The following is an 18,651-nucleotide window of genomic DNA, read 5'->3' on the forward strand; positions in this document are numbered from 1 at the left end:
TTTAATAATAATTTTTTCATTAAAAAACTTTATAAAGTAATGATAGTTAAGTTAAAATTTTAAAAATATAATTAATAAATTTGATTAGTCTTGTAAAAATCAATACTATAATCCTTTTTATGATAGAATAAAGTAAAATTCATTGGAAGCAAAAGAATATAAAAATAAAATAATTTTGTATAAGAAGAATTATATAAGTTAAAACTAGTCTGGCAATGCATTGTGGTTTGTGAGCGGATAGTGGGGTTGCTATTAGAGTGATGGTACATACTACATAGCAATAGCTTCAAGGTAAGGATCTTCTACTTTCAATTCTTTGTTTCTAGCTATGGTAAAGAGTTGTATTACCATTTACCAACGACTTATAATCGCAATTCCTTAGCTTGTAGTAGAGAGGAGTGTGCGGGCATAACTCTTTGTAGAGATGTGATAACTAGTAAAATGTATGTTAAGGCAATTCCCTTTAGTTGAACACATTGTTAGTAAAAGGTACATCGTTTCAGAAGCTAATATGGCATCCTTTTCCGCATCTCATAACATTCTCAAATTAAAGTTTGACTTAATGGCAGGTAAGGGTACAAGTGCTTGCTCATTAATGCTAGACAAACATGGATAAGCTAAGTAATCTTCAATGACACAAATCTTCTTTCCATCTCAAACCATCATATCATAGAATCTCCTTTCCGTCGTATCTATGTAAATCACAAATCAACCCAATACCTTACTAAAATCTCTCTTTCCAGCAGATTTGGTGTATCTCTTTCGAGCAAACTATTGAAATCAAAACTAAATGGCAAGCATTTAGCTATTTACTCACTTCAATTGATCTTAGAGCTTCAATATAAGATCTAGGTTAGGCTTAAGTTGACCACCTGAACTCATAAGTTGACTCCATGCTAAATAACTCAAATTCATGGATGAACAACAGTAAAACAGAGCAAGACACAAGACCCACTAAATTAAATCAACACCCAACCCCATAATCACACCTCTAGATTTGGGGTTTTAACCAAGCATCATAAAAGGAAGAGAAGTTATACCAATGATGTTTTCGGCCATTAACGTGTTGATGATAAACAATAATTTCAACACCCACATCAAATTCAACCCTCAAATGTCAATTACAAGAGTGTTCCAACCCCAAAACTAAGAGAAAGGTAGAAAAAGTCAATTTCTTAATCTCCTAAATTAGAATCAGTAAAAAGTGTAGTATCAAGATTAGAATCGTCATCTATTTTCTCTCCTTTGGGATATTTATAATTTTCCCAAAATTTAATCCGAAATTCCATGTGTGACCTATTCGGCGACATTAGTCGGCCTCGCCGAACACGATTGGCGAATCGTTGTTCTATTCTTCAGGTCGCCTTTTCTTGACTTCAGGCTTCAAGTGTTTGAACCTCTGTCGGCGAACTCAATTGAGTCAGCCTTTTCACATTGGGCGAATCGCCGATTTCCACCTTGTTCACCTAGTTTAGCCCTTATTTTGGCTCAGCAATCTGTCACTTCCGGCGATGAAATGTGCTTGCCTTTTCACATTCGGTGGATCACAAAGTTATTCTTACTTCGCCGACTTGGTTTGGTACTTTATCATTGAACACTGTCAATTTTGGCAGAGATCATGCTATTTGGCGATCCGCCCTTTGAGTTAGGCGATCCTTGGCTGGAATTTTACACTATTTTCAATGTTTTTGGCCTATTTTTTATAGATTCATCCTCGCCTTGTCCTTTAGCCTTCATGGCTACAAAACATCATAATATCATTATATGAGGACATAAATAGGCATTGAGGGCACTAATTGTTGAACTAAAAGGAGTTTGAATGAGTGGAAATCTACCACTCATCAAATATCGAATTTCAACATCTGATAAAATTCTACTTACATAATATACCGGAGATTGCATACATTCTTATTCTCAAATCAAGATGGCACTAATCACGACTTGGAACATGGCCAAGTATAACAAAAGTTGCTCCTCGTTTATTGTCTTTGAGAATAGGGGAGGATTTCAACATAGTTTTTAAGGTCCCTCAAGGGCCAAGGCCTATTGGCATTTTGGTGTCCATCAAAGTTATTCTTTTTTAAAAGAGAAAAACTGGGACTTGGGGTGCTATTCCAAAAACCTTGATATGAACCTACCCGGAGCTGTCAGCCCACCAATCAGTCTTTGCATCGCCTTCGTATCTGTGAGAACATTTGGTATCTCCTCAATGGCTTTGATCTTATCCGATTTCACCTAGATTCCCTTGTTCGAAACAAGGAAACTAAGAAACTTACTAAAGCCAACTTTTAAAAACGCTTATCTCTGGGTTGAGCCTCCTATTGTACTTCCTTAAAATGCCAAAGGCCTAAGGTAAGGTTCTTCCTCCATGTGTTTGTCCACTATTAGGAAATTTTAGAGAGAGGGAATGAAAAAATAATTAAATCAAGAGATAAAATGAGTCTACCAAATGTGCCTGTTATAAAGTAGATGACTATAACGATAAGCAGTAAATAAATGTATACTCGAAATATTTAACCAGTTCACACCAATAACTGGATGATTGTCAAATTTAGAGAGAGAATGAGAGGATAAATATTGGAGACAAAAAAATGAAGATACATGGTATTTAGAGTTTAAATTAGGATGAAAATGTAATTTAATAAACTTGAGGATTAAAATAAAAAATTAAGGAGGCAGGGGCTGTTTTGGCAGTTGGCAATAGCTATTTTGTCAAAATAAGTCATTGGCAAACCACTAACAAAATAGTATAAATAAAAGAAAATCCAGCAAGACCATGTGATCCGGGACAAAAAATTTAGTCTCGCCCCGTCTCTGGCCTCTCTTGCCTCTCTTAACCACCATTACCACCACCCTTTACCTCAGATCAGGACGGTCAGTCCAGCCCATGAGACAATCTTACACTTTATTAACAATTCCAACATCTTTCATTTTTTACTCTCTTCATTATGGTCATGTTAAATTCTAGCGATCGTCATGGTGACAATTGTGGTAATGCTGGTGAATAATAGTTCAATTCCTATGGCCTCCATGGAAATCTAAATAATCAAAGTCAGCCTTCTCACCAGGAAGGAAGTACCATACTGTTACCATGTTGCATTAGTTTCAAGTTTCAACCACTGGGAATTATAATATAGCTCCCCACTTCCCAACCCTAACAAAGTTTAGTATTGTTTTTACAAGGTCTAAATATCCTTTTGCAGCTCCCTTCCGCATCAAACACCATACCAAACAACGAACAATTTTTTTTTATATACAAATACTGACTGCATTCTTCAATTGTTGCTTCTCACTTATACTCAAAAAATGAAACATTACTGGTCAAGTACCTTTGGCGAGCAAATCCAATCACCTAGTACATTCATCCACTCTTCAAGGGTAAAATATCACATGGAATTGAGAAACTCACCTAGTCTAAAAAAAAAACGCCTTAAGCAACCATCTTTACCAAGAGACTCCAACAAATCTGAACACATGGTTACTTTCACAACCTGGATGATAGTGGGGTGACGTCGAATTCCGAGAGAATATTATGAAATTTCAAGCAACCCATTGTCATTTTCTAGTGAGAGGGTATAGATAGGTCAACAAGATAACAACAAATAACCAAAAAGATTGGCTATGTCGTGAAATAGAAGAAAGGAATGGATTAAGTAATGACTTCGGGGATGATGATCAACATTGGGAAAAAAACTATTCAATCAATCTTCATTTTGGGATGAGCAGCAGTGATAGGCCCTTTAATTTTGAACCTTATTGCTAAGGGTGTGTTCAATATGAAGTTCTCCAATTTTCCTATGTTCGGTGGGTCAATATTTCTTAAAACATTTCTCTAGGAGAACAAGTTCCTTAAAAATGAAAAGACAAAAAAATGACTTCCCTAGAGGAAATAGGAAAGCAAGTTTCACAAGTGACATTCCACATCAATACCTACACAAGGATATCTGGAGCAGCATTGAAATGATGCGCATACTACACAGCTCACAAGAACAATTAATTATTGATTGACCTGCAAAAGGATATCTGGAGCAGCATGGAAATGATGCACATATGACACAGCTCACAAAAACAATTATTGATTGACCTACACAAGGATATCTGGAGCAGCATGGAAATGATGCGCATACGACACAGCTCACAAGAACAATTAACTAGCTCAGTACTAGGGTAAAACAAAACATTCGGAATAGGAAAACAGACTCAACAACGGCTTCTCCCACCACTCCAGTTTGGATTGAAAGGTGACACTGAATAAATTGAAGCTATCATTCCAGAAAACTATTTAACCTATTATGATACAAGATATCAGTTCAACATTCATCCAATTTTATTATATTTGTGGGATTAAATTGGATTTGTTGTTGTTGTCCAATTTTATGAAATTATGTATTTCCTTTCAACAGATAAGATATATATACTCTCTTTGCACCTTTCCGATGTGGATAAGAAAAGAAGACCCCATGCAATAACAAACATGGCACAATAATCTGACAGCCGTTATTACGTCTCTTCTCAGACATCAAAACGGATTTCATACTACATTCACCTGAATAAAACCAAAAGATGCAGATGTTCTCCCTTTGCCTCTCCCCCAGGCTGGATTATCTCTCTTCCCCATTGTCCATCGAAGCATAAAAAGTTTTACCTTCTTTACATGGCCCCTTCCACTCCTCTAGAATCCTAGAGAAAACCTTTTTGCTTATGTTAACTTCCTTTACATATCCCTTCCAATCTAGAATCCTTGAGAAAACCTTTATGCTCATGTTTATGATACTAAACAATTTAAGCTTCTTCCAAATGATATGGGAGGTAAAGGGAAGGATGCACCTCGGATAAAAACAAAAGATCTAGTTGTTCACCCTTTATTTCCCCAGGTTCTATAATGCTTCGGACTCTTCAAAAATGTCAACAGGTGCATGTCGGATTCTCCAAAAGTAGGATATTTTTGGAGAATCCGACACAGGTTCGGCATCAAAAGTGAAGAGTTTGCGCAACTTAGCCCTAGTTTTCTCTCATCCCCTTTGTCCACTAAAGCATAAAAGTCTTCACTGGTTACCTTCCCTTCCATTCCTCCTCTTGAATCCTTGAGAAAACCTTTATGTTTATGATATTAAACAATTTAGTGGCTTCAGAATTATATGAGAGGTAAACAGAAGGTTACACCTCAGATAAAAGTCAGATCCACATTGAACTCATTGCATATGGTATAAACAATGCAAGAAGTTATCCTGATATACACGAGCACACACCTACATGCATGGAATAATTTGATAACCAGGCGGACAGCATTAAAAGATTGGCATAACATATAAAACTATACCTTTGTGAACAATCAAAAAAGAATGAAGATAATCTCTACGAGGTTCTAAAGCAGGGCTGGGGGGGTGGGAGTGGGTTCACTTCTACAGTTCTATATGGATTTCATGTACAGTACAATGAACCAGTTTTGTCTCAACTGCTGATACAAACACTTACAAAAATGAACAGGAACTCAGATCATCATGAAAAGCAAAACACATTCTGGAGAGGAATTCAAGCTGCCAACACAGAAAGTAAATCAGCATACAATACCATGAGACCTAAATGAGATTTATGTTATATTTATGGGTAAATACTCCAGCCATTTGGGCACTCTACTATCTAAGGCAGCCAATTTAGGATGGTAACACATCACCTGCATTGGAGACCCATGTATGGAGTTGCCAAGTCTGCTCAACGAGGTCATCTAGTGAAAAATATAATGATCTACCAATTAACAAGAAAGGCAACTTAGAAATAAGAAAAATTATGAATAATCGGATCAGTTATTGAACTGAACCTGGTATTCTTCCAAGTGTAACATCACTTAAATATGTCTTTCAAGCAAAACAGTCTAAAAAAAACAATTTTGTATATTCATAAAGGACCAAAAAATAAGAACTTGTGTCAAGGCTATAATGAGCCACCAAAAGAATATTTCCAGTGGATTAGGAAACAAACACATTCCCAGGAAAGGGAAGACAATTATTACCAGAAGGTTTAGCAGGTATGTCAGCATAAAGTTGAAGTCAACACACTAGCTCAGGAAACCCTCTTTTATGCAATTCAGCTGCCAGAGGTAAAGATAGACTACATTAAATATGCATAAACAACACATCGACGATAAATATTCAGTTCTAGATTGATAAAGCAAGCTGAAAGAAAAGGACTATTAGGACAAGAATGACAGCTTAATAATGTCCAAAAGAAGCAACAATCTTAATGACTGACACCCTTTTTTGCTCTAAGAGACTCGAGAGCCTTCTCCCGTAGCTCAATCTCAAGTCTTTTCTGCAAGGACTCTGACTCCTCAATCTCACGTCCATGTTGACCCTCTTTCCTCAGATGTTCATCATCAGAAGCATGATTATCAGGATTCCTATCTGTATCTGAAGGCGAGGATATGGCATTAGCTGACTTCGATTTTAGTTTCTGGGAACGTCTTTCTTCCTTTCTGCGCCGCCTCTCCTCCCGCCGGCGACGCTTCTCCTCTTTCTTCAATCTTCTCTCCTCTTTCCTTCTCTTTTTAGCCTCCTTCCTATCCTCAACATCAGAATCAGAACTATCATCTGACGTTGACTCATATCTGTCAGACCTCTTATGCTTTCTTTTATCCTTAATTTTAGCTCTACGCTTTTCACTTTCCTCGAAACCAGAACCCTCATTACTACTTAAATCATTCTGCTCAACTTTCTTTGATGAAGTGAGGGGAGCTTCGGACTCAACATGTAGCTCTTTGCCCTTGGTATCGTTTGTGTGAGACAGGTTTTCCTTATCTGCTTTGACACTCTCCCCATCATATGATTCCTTTAACCTTTTAACTGAATGAGAGTGTCTATGAGTTGATGGTGACTTTTGTTTATCCAGTTCCTTTGTGTGCTCCATAGTTCCTGAAAATTTTTCACTGCAAATAAACACAAGCATTATGTCAGAATATAGGCTGAGCCTTTTTTACTAGCTGAACATAAAAACATGCAGGAATATTCATTTAAAGCTTGCCAAAATGCAGAAAAGCAATTGTAAACAAACCTCTTAATCGCTTCATTTCGCTTTCTCGACTCCAATCGATCTGAACGGCTATGAATGTCTGAAAATTCTTTCTCGACAAACCCCTTCCCAAGATCTTTATATGGATCGGGTGTTGTGGGAATTTTTCTTGAAGACCTAGGTTTATGCTCAAAAGCCTCCCTGAACCACAACAATCCAGCAAAAAAAAGGAAAAAAATAAATATTACTCGAAAATATCCATGGATGAGATAACTTCTTAGATTCTCAATGATGCATTTTTCATTACTAACCTTGAATGGTTCATTTCTTTCTGATCTGTGATTTTCTCAGAAATGTCAGAACTAACTTTCTGCTCTCTCAATTTACTTGGACTAAGGCTGTCGAAGTCACTTGTCTTTATCTCCCTCCGGTTCAAAGTACTCCTTGGCCTATAGTAATTACATTAAAACATTTAAGATTGAAAAAACAAATTCATGAAGCACTAGCAAAACTACAGTATTATTAAGGAAATCATATACCCTCTATCTTCACTAGGACTCCTTCCCCTTTTGGTTGGTGGAGATTCTGAGTCAGATCTAGAGCGACGTGGAGATTCTGGAACAGATGGTGACCGGCTTAGCTGAGGCGGCAAAGGCAGCTCTTTTTCTCGTGAATCCTTACGGTCATATATCCTCTTCTGTGGTGACCCAGAAGAAGTAGGACGTCTACGTTCCAAAGATCTGGATCCTTTATGGGCCTCAGTTTTTACTGGTGAAGCATATCGAACAGAGGAGTATTTCTCACGGCTCCTATATAATATTGTATTAGTATCAAATCAAGCATAGCAAGATATAGGAACTCCAGGCATCAAAAAATTGTGCACTCCAACTATGAGGCAAAGCAATCCAGTATTTTCAACGATCAGAGACAACACAAGACAAGCTTGAGCATACAAGGCAGATAACAACACTGGGCAAGCTAGCGCAACAAGAAGCATCAATAACAAATCTCTAAGAAAGATGACAGTTGATATGTGTCACTACCTTATCCTTCCTCGAAGAGATTGAACTGGTGACCTTTCATTCTTCGATATTCTCTTTCTGATTGGTGAAGGAGACCTGCGGTAAATGGGTGATGGGGAAAGTGATTCTTGAGATGAAAGAAACCTTCTGGCAGGGGTTAAGGATCTCTTCCTACCAGAAATGGAGGGTTTTCGTTGAACTAGGAATGGAGAACTTTGCCGAGGACTCAATGGAGATCGGTGGTACCCCCGACTCACTGGAGAAGGGGACCTACGTTGCGTTGGAGATGGTGTTCTGCGTCGAAGTGGTGATCGACGTTTAATAGGTGACCTTGATATGTATCGCACTGGTGAGCGTCTACTTGGAGACCTTGACCTACACCATATAGGGGATCGTGATCTACGCCAAATGGGAGACCTCGACCTATGTCGAAGCGGAGACCTTGATCTACGTCGAAGCGGAGACCTTGATCTACGTCGGAATGGAGAATGTCTTCGGTATCTTGCAGGAGAAGGTGACCTTCGACGTACTCGAGAGGTTGATCTTCGCCTATGCCTTGGTGGAGAATGGGATTGTCGAGGTGAATGTTTCCTACGAGGTGAAACAGAACACTTTGGTGCAGAGCGATATGCCCTTTCAGATGAAACAGAGCGACATCTCCTTTCTTCTAGAGATCCGGATGTACTTCGTGACCTGTGCCTTTCACTTTAAAAGATATCACTTAACAAACAATCATCAAGTAAGTGAAAGCAAAAGTAAAAGTAGAAAGCACATACAATCAATTACGAACAAAAGGGAGAAATTCAAAAAAATAAAGGAGCTTAATGGAGAAAATACCCAGAGTAACTCCTCGAATTGGAGAATGACTTGCTGATTGACCTTGATTTCCTGCACAATACCCAAGGAGTTCAACTAATGCTATTCTATGGGTAGGAAGCCACAAGTACAAAAATTTATACCTGGGGGAGAGTGAATGATCTGCTGACCGTGGGGATTTAGAGACCCTGCACGACACAAAGGATGTTGAGGATGAAATGAACCACACAGAGCAGGGAAGTGAGCAGATAAACTTTGAAGATAAAAAGAGCTAAACAGAGGAAACAACCCCTCCCTTGGGGATTCTACATAATAAAGACCACATCCCTCCCTCAACTGCTTCTAACTTTGCTCCATCCAAAACAATGCCTTTACCCATACCTCAACCTCCCCCAGACCAGGTTATCTTTGTATTTACCAGCATTAACTTTTATAGGGATATAAACTTCATTACTACTCTCCATGTTCCTATTTATATGCCCTCTCCGTTTCATATAATTCAAACACTTCTGTCCATTGTATAGATAGGTAAAATGCACCCTGACTGACATAGAGTGTTCCCTCCACACGAAAGTAGGGTCACTGATCCATGCAGATCAAAGGGTAAAAACTTATCATTATTAGCGTGAACGACAATTACCCGCATGTTTTTGCACCTCAGCATTTGTAAAGGATGTGCATTTAGAATTACCCCGTGGATCTCAGGATTTCACCCCCTATACAGAATTGCACTCTACTTTCTTATCTTTTTTGATGAAACAAGTTGTTTTATTGAAATGGCATCAACGAGATGCATGAAAGATTACAAATCAAATGGTTAACTCCAAACAATGCAAAAAAAAACAAGTAAGAGCTGGGAGTTAATAACCGAAAGCCAAAAGCTGAGGCTGCTAAGACACTGAGAGGGAAATGATAAAATCTAGAAGGGGGATCATTTCAGAGGGAAGGTTGCTCCAGCTATAAAGATTCAACAAACACTTAGATCTAAGAGACCAATTGGGAGTTGAAGTCCCATCATGACATCTGTTGTTTCTTTCTGCACATAAACACCAAAAATACAAGCTGGGATCATCTGCCAGATCATCTTGATGGTCTTGTTCACTTTCCATGAACTCCGACTTCAACTGCTTGTTTTAGGTTGAGGGGGGTTGTCCAGCTATTTCCAAAAATATAGTCCAAAGGTCAGGTGCCACAGAGAAATGCAATAGCAAGTGGTTTACAGTCTCTAAGTTGTTTTGGCACATAAAACACATGTTCACCACTGGAATGCCTCTTTTTCTCAGGTTGTCCTAGGTTAAGATGGCATTATGAAGGGCTGTTCAAAAGAAACCCTTAACTTTTGGGGGGAGTTTTGTATTCCAGACCAGCTTCCAGGGCCAAGGTGTCGTCATTCCATTTACTCTATCTCACTTAAGTAAAGAGGTTAGCACTCCACCCCCACTTTTTAGCAACTCCCTTTTCCAATATGAATGACCACTTGTGTGCCTTTACACTACTCATTCAGAAGTCCAACTTGACAGCTGCATTTTTGCAGCATGGTGGACATAGTGTGCTACTTAATTCTATGGGACATAAATCTTATCTTTTATCTAATTAATAGAAAGTGCCCAAGGTTATACTAAAGGACTTCAGGTAAATAGAATCTACAAATTACTCAATCCATGGTGTAACTGCAGATTATCATCACCATTTGAGTTGCTAAGAAAAATTGTTTCATTCTTTGCCCATATTTTATTGGGTCTCCTAAAGGCTGGGAGTTGAGACTAACAGTGAACAGCCAAATATGCAGATGTGCCAGTAGATTTCGGCAATATGAGAGAGTACAAGTCACAAGAAAGCTGTAAGACAGAAATAAGTAAATTAGTAATGTCAAGTCCTAGCTTGCCCTTTTTCATTTGGGTGGGGGCAGCTTACTTTCGGTCTCATTCAAGACCTGATCAAGGAATTTCCCTTTTTTAATTTTTGGTATCCCCGTTCTTGGTGTCCTCTTCTTTTTTTCTCTTTGAACTATTTTATTATCACCTGGTTTGCTATCTAGTTCTTCACTGGTCTACAATGTCGCCTATAATTGAATGTTGAAGAATTGAAGTTCATAAGCATTGACATTTAGCATATGCAATAAAATCTTTATCAACCTTGAACAATGAATTTTGTGTTCACTTCTAATTCTAAAATGGAATTTAAGTGCTCTTTATTAATAGTAGCCCAACTGTAACCTATGTGACTGGACACGATAACCTCTCAACTGCCGATTATGTGTCCAGGGTCTCAGTGGCTAATTCCAAGGCTCCACTTCAATAAATTATTGTTTCTTTAAAAAAAGAACTAGTTGAAATCCTGACCTGTTTCTTACTCTTGATCCGTTTCTCTCAACAGGATCTAAATCATCCATCAAGCGCACTTGAAGCTGTTGTTTTGGAGTTGGCTCCCGTGAAGCATTTTTCTGTCTCAAATTGCTGTCATAATCATCCTACAGAAGAGTGAGGTAAAGATATGAACCTAAATAATTGCGGAAGCAGGCTGATACCACAAAATACAAACAAAGAAACCCCCAACTTTAGATTGAAAAAACTCTTTCACACAATTTTAGTTACCATCTTCTTCCTTTTCTCTTGATCCAGCTCCCTGTTCTCTCTCTCCTTTTTCTTCTGAATCTCGTTTGCAATTCGATCCATCTCAGCCTAGAACAAAAGGATGGAAGAAAGATTATCAGCAAGAAGTAGTGAAAGAGCACTGTGGAAGCGAAAAACAGCAAGAAATACCTTCTTGTTTCTCATTTCCTCTTCTTTGGCTTCTAGGAACTGTTGAGGAACACCACTGGCATTGTTCTGTGCACTAAGTAGTAATGCCCAAAGCTCTTTCATGAATTTTCCAGTGTTTCTTTCCATGAATCCAGTAAGTGAAATTTGAAGCTCCTTGCCATTAGCTACCTGAAATGGCAGCATTGTTTTTGTAAGCGTAAGTTAATGAAATGAAAGAAAAAAAAGTAGAGAATTACCTTTCGTTCAAGAAGGCTATAAATAAAATTGATAAGCACTTCATCTTCGAAACCAATAAGCTCAGTAACTCGCTTAGCAATCCATGGTTTCATTACATCCATCTTGACCTTTGTCATGTCCACCTATCAAATTCACATAATAATCAAATAGATAGACCGGGGTATTTGTATTCTAGGGTCCAGAAATCGAAAACTTTCCACATGTGCACCTAAACACATAATTTCAAAACTAAGAGGGAGGACTGGACTAGCCAAAGGGAACACAGAAGAAAAAATGCATATCTTATATGAATGGACGAACCAGATGTTCCAATTCAGGAGCGAACTTCTGAGATTTTAACAACTTAGCTTGCTTATTAGAGAAGCGAGTGTCCTGCTCAGCAGAAGTCCCCTAAACAAACAAACAAACACTTCCAATGAATCACCGGAGCAGAGTAGAGCTTCGATCTAAAACAAATTTCAGAATCAACAACAAAAATTACCCTAAAAAAACCGCCCGACATGTTTTAGGGTTTCCTCAGATACTCTGATTGCAAGTTGGAACGCTTAGTTTTTTATTTGGAAGGGATATAGCTCCAATCTTTTTACGACATGAGACCACCAAAAAGATGCATCACCCGCTCTAGGGACGGACGGACCTGCGGCGTACCCTAAGCTTCTAATAACATCAATCTTTTTTTGGAAAAAAAAAACATTAATATCTCACATTTATATATCATAAATAAGAAGAAAAAAAATTCATTCACTACATACTACTTGTACAAGTAAGAATTTTGCCAAAAAAACATGTAAGGACTTATAACTTGTCCTATATATTGATTGTACAATAAATTAGTTTATCACTCGAAAAAGTTGTATATTTACATTATTTCATTAATTTTTAAAATCATCAGTGTTTTTACTTAAGTTTCTTCTAAAATCTCTAACTCGAAAGATATATGAGCTTCTCTTTGAATTTCTTTTTGATGTCCTACTTGTAATGATTTTCACATATCAATATGATAGATTTCACAACACGTTAGTTATTCTAAATTTAGGAGAAAAGTTCTCCAATAAACTGAGAATATCAAGCGATTTTGCTGGAATATCTTTGAGTGATGGTCTTCTGATTCTGATTAACATTATTTTGTGTGTTACTTGAAATATAACTTTATTTATTGAAATTACGTTCCTCTTATGTTTGCTATGATTTCTCATCTTTCATATTATAATACAAGAAATAACATGAAAATATGACTTCATGCTAGACCTCACTAGGTGTTGCACCAACGTGAGAATAATTTCCTTTAGGTGAAGTCCTTTTAAGGTAAACTTGGAAAAGAAAAAAAGGGTCAAGTACTATTAGTTGTTAGGGATTGAACAACCGATAAGACATGGCTTCTTGGACAAAATTGGTGCAACATTAACATCTAGATATTAATGCGCATCTCTATCTACTGATTTTGAGCTTTCAAATCCTCACATAAAGAAAGATATTTAAAAGAGCAATTAGTTGATTCACCTATATTTAAAGATATTGTTTGGTTGGTATTATATGTTTGATATAATTCCATGTGAATTTTATTGCGTATTTTCCTTGTGCGTTCAACATCCATCACGAATTATCCATCTCATCAATGTATATTGGAGGTGTATTCACTTCATTAATGTGTTTGTTGTTTCATCTGGCAAATTACTATGAAATGCACTTTCATTCCACTTGTTTTCAATTACTATGTCAGCTACACTTTATATTAGTTCATTGCATATAAAATTTGCAAACTTTCATATCATAGTTGATGATCTTATCCGGATTAACCTACTTGTTAATAATTAATTTGTGATAGAAGATTTTTTTCTCTGCTTGAAACCCTACAGCCGTCATCATCAATCTGCATAGATCCAGTTACCATGGCCGCCACGGCCACAGGTCAACCTCCTACAGAGGTAGGCCAGCTTCATGGAGGCACGTATGCTGAAAAATTAAAACCAAAAACAACCCATATTAAACCCATTCCGTTAAAACCAATTACATATTTGCATGGAGAACCACAAGTGATATGGGAAGAAGAAGAGGTGGAACAAATGATTGTAAATGAGAATCTTGAATATGCGGTGATTGGAAAGTTTTCGTACGGATGGCCAGAAATACAAGATCTAAGAAAACTCATTACAAAACAATGTGAGCTGAAGGGAGATTGTAATATAGGGCTTTTGAGTAATAGACATGTTCTGATCAGGGCAACATTATTGGAGGATTATGTTCATCTGTTATCTAAGCCTGCCTTCTATATTACTCAAAATAATTGGTTTTTTCCAATGAGAACCTTGAAATGGGATCTGTTGTTTAATCCGGAATAGGAGACAACCACTGCGATAGCTTGGATTTCTTTTCCTTCTCTTCCACCAATTTTTTTTGGCAAAGAGGCAGTATTTTCATTAGCAGTGGCTGTAGGCAAACCATTACAAGTTGATATGGCAACAAGGAATCAGACGAGACCTAGTTGTGCACGTGTTAAAGTGGAGGTAGACTTGTTAAGAGAGTTCCCAAAAAGAATTAAAATTGGTATGAGGATGAAGACTGATGAGGTGGTGAAAAAGTGGGTGAAAATCAAATACGATTATGTTCCCAAATACTGTCAGACTTGTATGATCCAAGGGCATGATGAAGAACAATGCTATGTTGTTCACCCTGATTTGCATCCAAATAGGGAGAAATCAGAATACGATGAAGGCAAGAAGGTGGAAGGCAAGAAGGTGGAAGGCAAGCACAACAGAAATAAAAACATAGATAATGACACAAAGGGGAAGGAAAGTGAACAACATCACGGGAGAAAAGAAGAATTCGTGGAACAAAAACATAGAAAATGGGGGGGAGCTGGAAGAAATAAGAAACCTGCGAAAGTGTGGAACAAAGTGGGAATTGCAACAGGGAACAAGTTTAACTTGTTGGATTCAGGGAACCTGGTTCGAGGGGAAGATCAGATAGTGGAGAGGGTGAATGAAACAGCGGCAGAACAGAAGAGTGTACAGTCCAAAGTAAATTCCCCTGGGAGGCAAAATAGTAATAACAAAGAACTGGAGGAAAATACTTCTAACAAAGGAATGGACAATACCGAGAGAAGAAGTACACCACATAACAAACACAAATTAGGAGTGGATTGCGGCAGCATCACAAAACATGTGGAGACTTAATCTAAAGATTTACATGAGGTGCATAATGAGGAATTGTTGTTGAAAAGTGGTGAGGAAGGGAGTAGTTATATGGCAATAAGAGATAGTGTTACCACACCAAGGAGATTATTTGAAACAAGTATAGGAGAGATAAGGATTAATCAAGGTGAAGATGCAGTCATTCCAAAAGGACCAGATTTAATAGATGAAGAGGAAGAAGTACTGCAACAGAGAAAAGATACTGAAGAAGACGAGGATATAAAATTTAATATACAGCAGATCAGTAAGGTCAGAGATCTGTCACCAAGGCACACTAACAGTCTGAAAAATGGTGCAAGAAAAATGAGACCTTTTATTCCATTACAAGTACAAACAAGGAGCAGTAGGGATAGGGGCACCAACAGTGATCAATGATTGAAAAAATGATCTTTTGGAATATCAGGTCCGTCAATACTCAAAAGTCTTTTGAGAGATTAATGGACTTGAATAGAAGACATCATTATGCATTTATAGCCTTGATGGAGCCTTTTCAGAATCCATCAGTGCTAGAACAATATAAAATGAAACTAGGTTTTGACAAGACGACAGCAAATTGTAATGACAAAATCTGGTACTTTTGGCAAGATGAGTGGATGAGCAGTATATTGTTGGACACCATTCAACAAGTTACTATCCAATTCAAACACAACAATAAGGAGTTTATTATATTGGTTGTGTATGCAAGGTGCAATGCTTTAGAGAGACTGGAGTTGTGGGAGGAGTTAGAGAGTATAGCGAAGAGAGTGCAATGTCCTTGGATTATTGGGGGAGATTTTAATGTCATTTTAAATGAGGAGGAAAAGCTGGGAGGTTTAGAATTTTCTCCCAATGAAGCCATCGATTTTGCAGCTTTTATTAGTAGTGGTGCACTTTCTAAAGTGCGATGGTTGGGCAGTAAATTTACTTGGTGGAATGGAAGAATTGAGGAGGCGTGCATCTTCAAAAGATTGGATAGAATATTGGTGAATCAAGCTTTTCTGGATGTTTTTCCTTCTTCTGAGGTCCATCATCTAGTCAGACAAGGGTCTGATCATGCACCGCTCCATATGATATGTAACTCAGAAGAGGAACCTATTATCAAACCTTTCAGATTTCTAAACTTTTGGAGTAGACATAAACAGTTCAAGAATATAGTAAAGGAGAATTGGAATGTTGATTTTGCTGGAAATCCATTTATCGAATTCCATGCAAAATTGAAAAAGGTCAAGAAAGCGCTGTCAATTTGGAGTAAAGAGGTGTTTGGTGATATTTTTCAACAAATTGCTACGATTGAGGACATCATTAAGGTGAAAGAGGCGCAGTTGGAGATACAACCTTCAGCAACTAATAGAGCTGAACTAAGCAAGGTGGAAGCGAAATTAAAAAAATTCTTGAATTTGGAGGAGGATTTTTGGAGACAAAAAGCGGGAATGAAGTGGTTCATGGATGGAGACAAGAATACTAAATTTTTCCACTCATATGTTAAGGGTAGAAGAAAGAAATTACACATGGCTGAGATGATCACAGAGCAAGGGGTGACACTGACTACTAATGATGAAATTGGGGAGGCATCAGTTCAATTTTATAAGGATCAATTTTCTGAAGAGAGAAGAGTAGAGGAATATTCAATGCTGGAACATATTCCTAAGTGCATAACCAATATAGAAATTCAAGTAATGACAACGCTTCCTGATCAAGATGAAGTTAAAAAAGTGGTTTTTGAGCTAAATGGAAGCAGCGCATGTGGGCCAGATGGTTTTACTGGTCATTTCTTTCAAAGCTGTTGGGAGATAATTGGAGAAGATATTGCCAAAGTGGTGAGGGCTTTCTTTTGTGGCCAAGAGCTACCCAAGTTTGTAACTCATACAAACTTGGTGTTGTTACCCAAAAAGGTATCAGCAAAGCATTTCACTGATTTAAGACCCATAAGTCTTAGTTCCTTTATAAATAAAGTTATATCCAGAATGGTTCATGAGAGAATGGTAATGGTGCTACCTAATCTTATATCACCAACACAATCAGGCTTTGTTAAAGGAAGGAACATTATAGAGAATATCTTATTGGCGCAGGAAATAATCAGAGACATTAACCGGAGGAACAAAAATATTAATGTGGTTGTCAAGTTGGATATGGCCAAAGCATATGACAGAGTTTCTTGGATCTTTCTAACGAAAGTTCTGAGAAAATTTGGCTTTGCAGAGGCAATCATTGATATGATATGGAGAATCATGTCCAACAATTGGTACTCAGTATTAATAAACGGTAAAGCACATGGATTTTTCCAGTCCTCGAGAGGACTGAAGCAGGGTGATCCATTATAACAAACCCTGTTTATTATTGCAGCAGAGGTATTAGCCAGAGGGTTAAATAATTTACACAGGGATGATAGCGTGAAGGGTTATGGCCTTCCCAAATGGAGTCCGGAGATAAATCATTTGTCTTATGCAGATGATACTATTCTATTTGGCTCAGGAGACAGAGGTTCAATTATTAAAATGATAAAGGTGTTAAGAGACTATGAATTGGTTTCGGGTCAAAAGATCAATAAGGAGAAAAGTTGCTTTTACCTTCATGATAAGACTCCTTTGATTGTAGCCATTAGAATGTGTAGATTAACAGGAATAAGGCAAGGAAATTTTCCTTTTACCTATTTGGGCTGCCCAGTTTTTTATGGAAGAAGGAAGATCAGTTATTATGTAGACATGGTTAAAAAGATTGCTATGAGGGTCTTTACATGGCATAATAGATTTTTGACTTTTGGGGGAAAGTGGGTGATTATTAACAATGTACTACAATCCATGCATGCGTGCACATGTTATCCGCATTAAACCCACCCAAAAAGGTGTTGGAGCAAATACATCAAATTTTTGCAAAATTCTTTTGGGGAAATTTGGGTGGAATCAAAGGAAAGCATTGGGTGACATGGAAAGAGTTATGTTTTCCAAAAGCTGAAAGGGATTTGGGCTTTAGATCATTACATGACATCAATGGTGCTTTATTTGCTAAACTATGGTGGAACTTTCGAGTGTCCACATCATTATGGGCAAAGTACATGTGGAATAAGTACTGTAAAAAGCTCCACCCTATGATGGTTACGAGTTCTGGTGCATCACAGGTATGGAGGAAAATGATCAACATTAGGGAGGAAGTAGAGCATGAAATTTGGTGGCAGATCAAAGGAGGAAAATCCAGCTTTTGGTTTGATAATTGGACAAGACAAGGAGCTTTATACTACACAGAATGGGAAAGGGCACAAGAGGAGGAGCTAGAGGTGAAATATTTTATCACCAATGGAACATGGAATGAGAACATGATATACCGTGAGTTTACGGTATTTCTAATACGTTTCACTTACTAGTTGTGTGTGTCTAAGGCCTTTTTATATTGGTTTTTATGTGTTTTTACCATGTTTTGCAGGAAAGACGTTCAGGTGCGGATGTGTAGAGACAGCTGAAGGAATTGCAGAAAAAGGGCATCCACGGAGGTGATCTACGGACCGTAGATCCATCCACGGTCCGTAGGTTATGACCGTAGATCAGCAGGCATGATAGTGAGGATAAATCAGGGAAATCTGACTAAGTGTGGAACCACGACGCCCATTGACGGTCCGTAGACTGATCTACGGACCGTACTGTTGAT

At 37.8% G+C, this 18,651-nt stretch overlaps 1 protein-coding gene across 2 annotated transcripts; it reads right to left on the bottom strand.

Moving 5' to 3' along the window:
• Positions 1 to 1,080: 1,080 nt before the first annotated feature.
• On the bottom strand, positions 1,081 to 12,527 carry LOC102596503 (serine/arginine repetitive matrix protein 1). 2 transcript variants are annotated; one of them, XR_368475.2, is made up of 15 exons: positions 12,324 to 12,527; positions 12,143 to 12,232; positions 11,842 to 11,964; positions 11,606 to 11,773; positions 11,438 to 11,524; positions 11,186 to 11,313; positions 8,987 to 9,031; positions 8,865 to 8,915; positions 8,049 to 8,732; positions 7,545 to 7,814; positions 7,317 to 7,454; positions 7,048 to 7,206; positions 6,011 to 6,922; positions 5,675 to 5,745; positions 1,081 to 1,739 (listed from the first exon to the last, which is right to left on the bottom strand). XR_368475.2 is itself a non-coding variant. In XM_006361988.2 (13 exons), exons 1-13 carry the CDS (start codon positions 12,342 to 12,344, stop codon positions 6,238 to 6,240), a joined length of 2,649 nt encoding a protein of 882 aa, XP_006362050.1. In that variant the 5' UTR covers positions 12,345 to 12,527; the 3' UTR covers positions 5,938 to 6,237. The 2 variants fall into 2 exon arrangements, 1 of the variants encoding a protein (XP_006362050.1); XM_006361988.2 differs by lacking the exons at positions 1,081 to 1,739; positions 5,675 to 5,745 and having other exon boundaries at positions 5,938 to 6,922.
• Between the last annotated feature and the right edge of the window lie 6,124 nt (positions 12,528 to 18,651).

This window comes from Solanum tuberosum, unplaced genomic scaffold (assembly GCF_000226075.1).
Source record: "Solanum tuberosum cultivar DM 1-3 516 R44 unplaced genomic scaffold, SolTub_3.0 scf00380, whole genome shotgun sequence".
Taxonomy (NCBI): domain Eukaryota; kingdom Viridiplantae; phylum Streptophyta; class Magnoliopsida; order Solanales; family Solanaceae; genus Solanum; species Solanum tuberosum.

What these genes read in the sequence shown, in the direction of transcription:
- LOC102596503 (XM_006361988.2), bottom strand. Translation starts at nt 12,344, where the DNA reads ATGTCGGGCGGTTTTTTTAGG. An exon ending in AGGAAATGAGAAACAAGAAG is followed by an intron (nt 11,525 to 11,605) that starts GTATTTCTTGCT and finishes CTTTTGTTCTAG; the next exon opens with GCTGAGATGGATCGAATTGC. An exon ending in AATTCGAGGAGTTACTCTGG is followed by an intron (nt 8,733 to 8,864) that starts GTATTTTCTCCA and finishes TATCTTTTAAAG; the next exon opens with TGAAAGGCACAGGTCACGAA.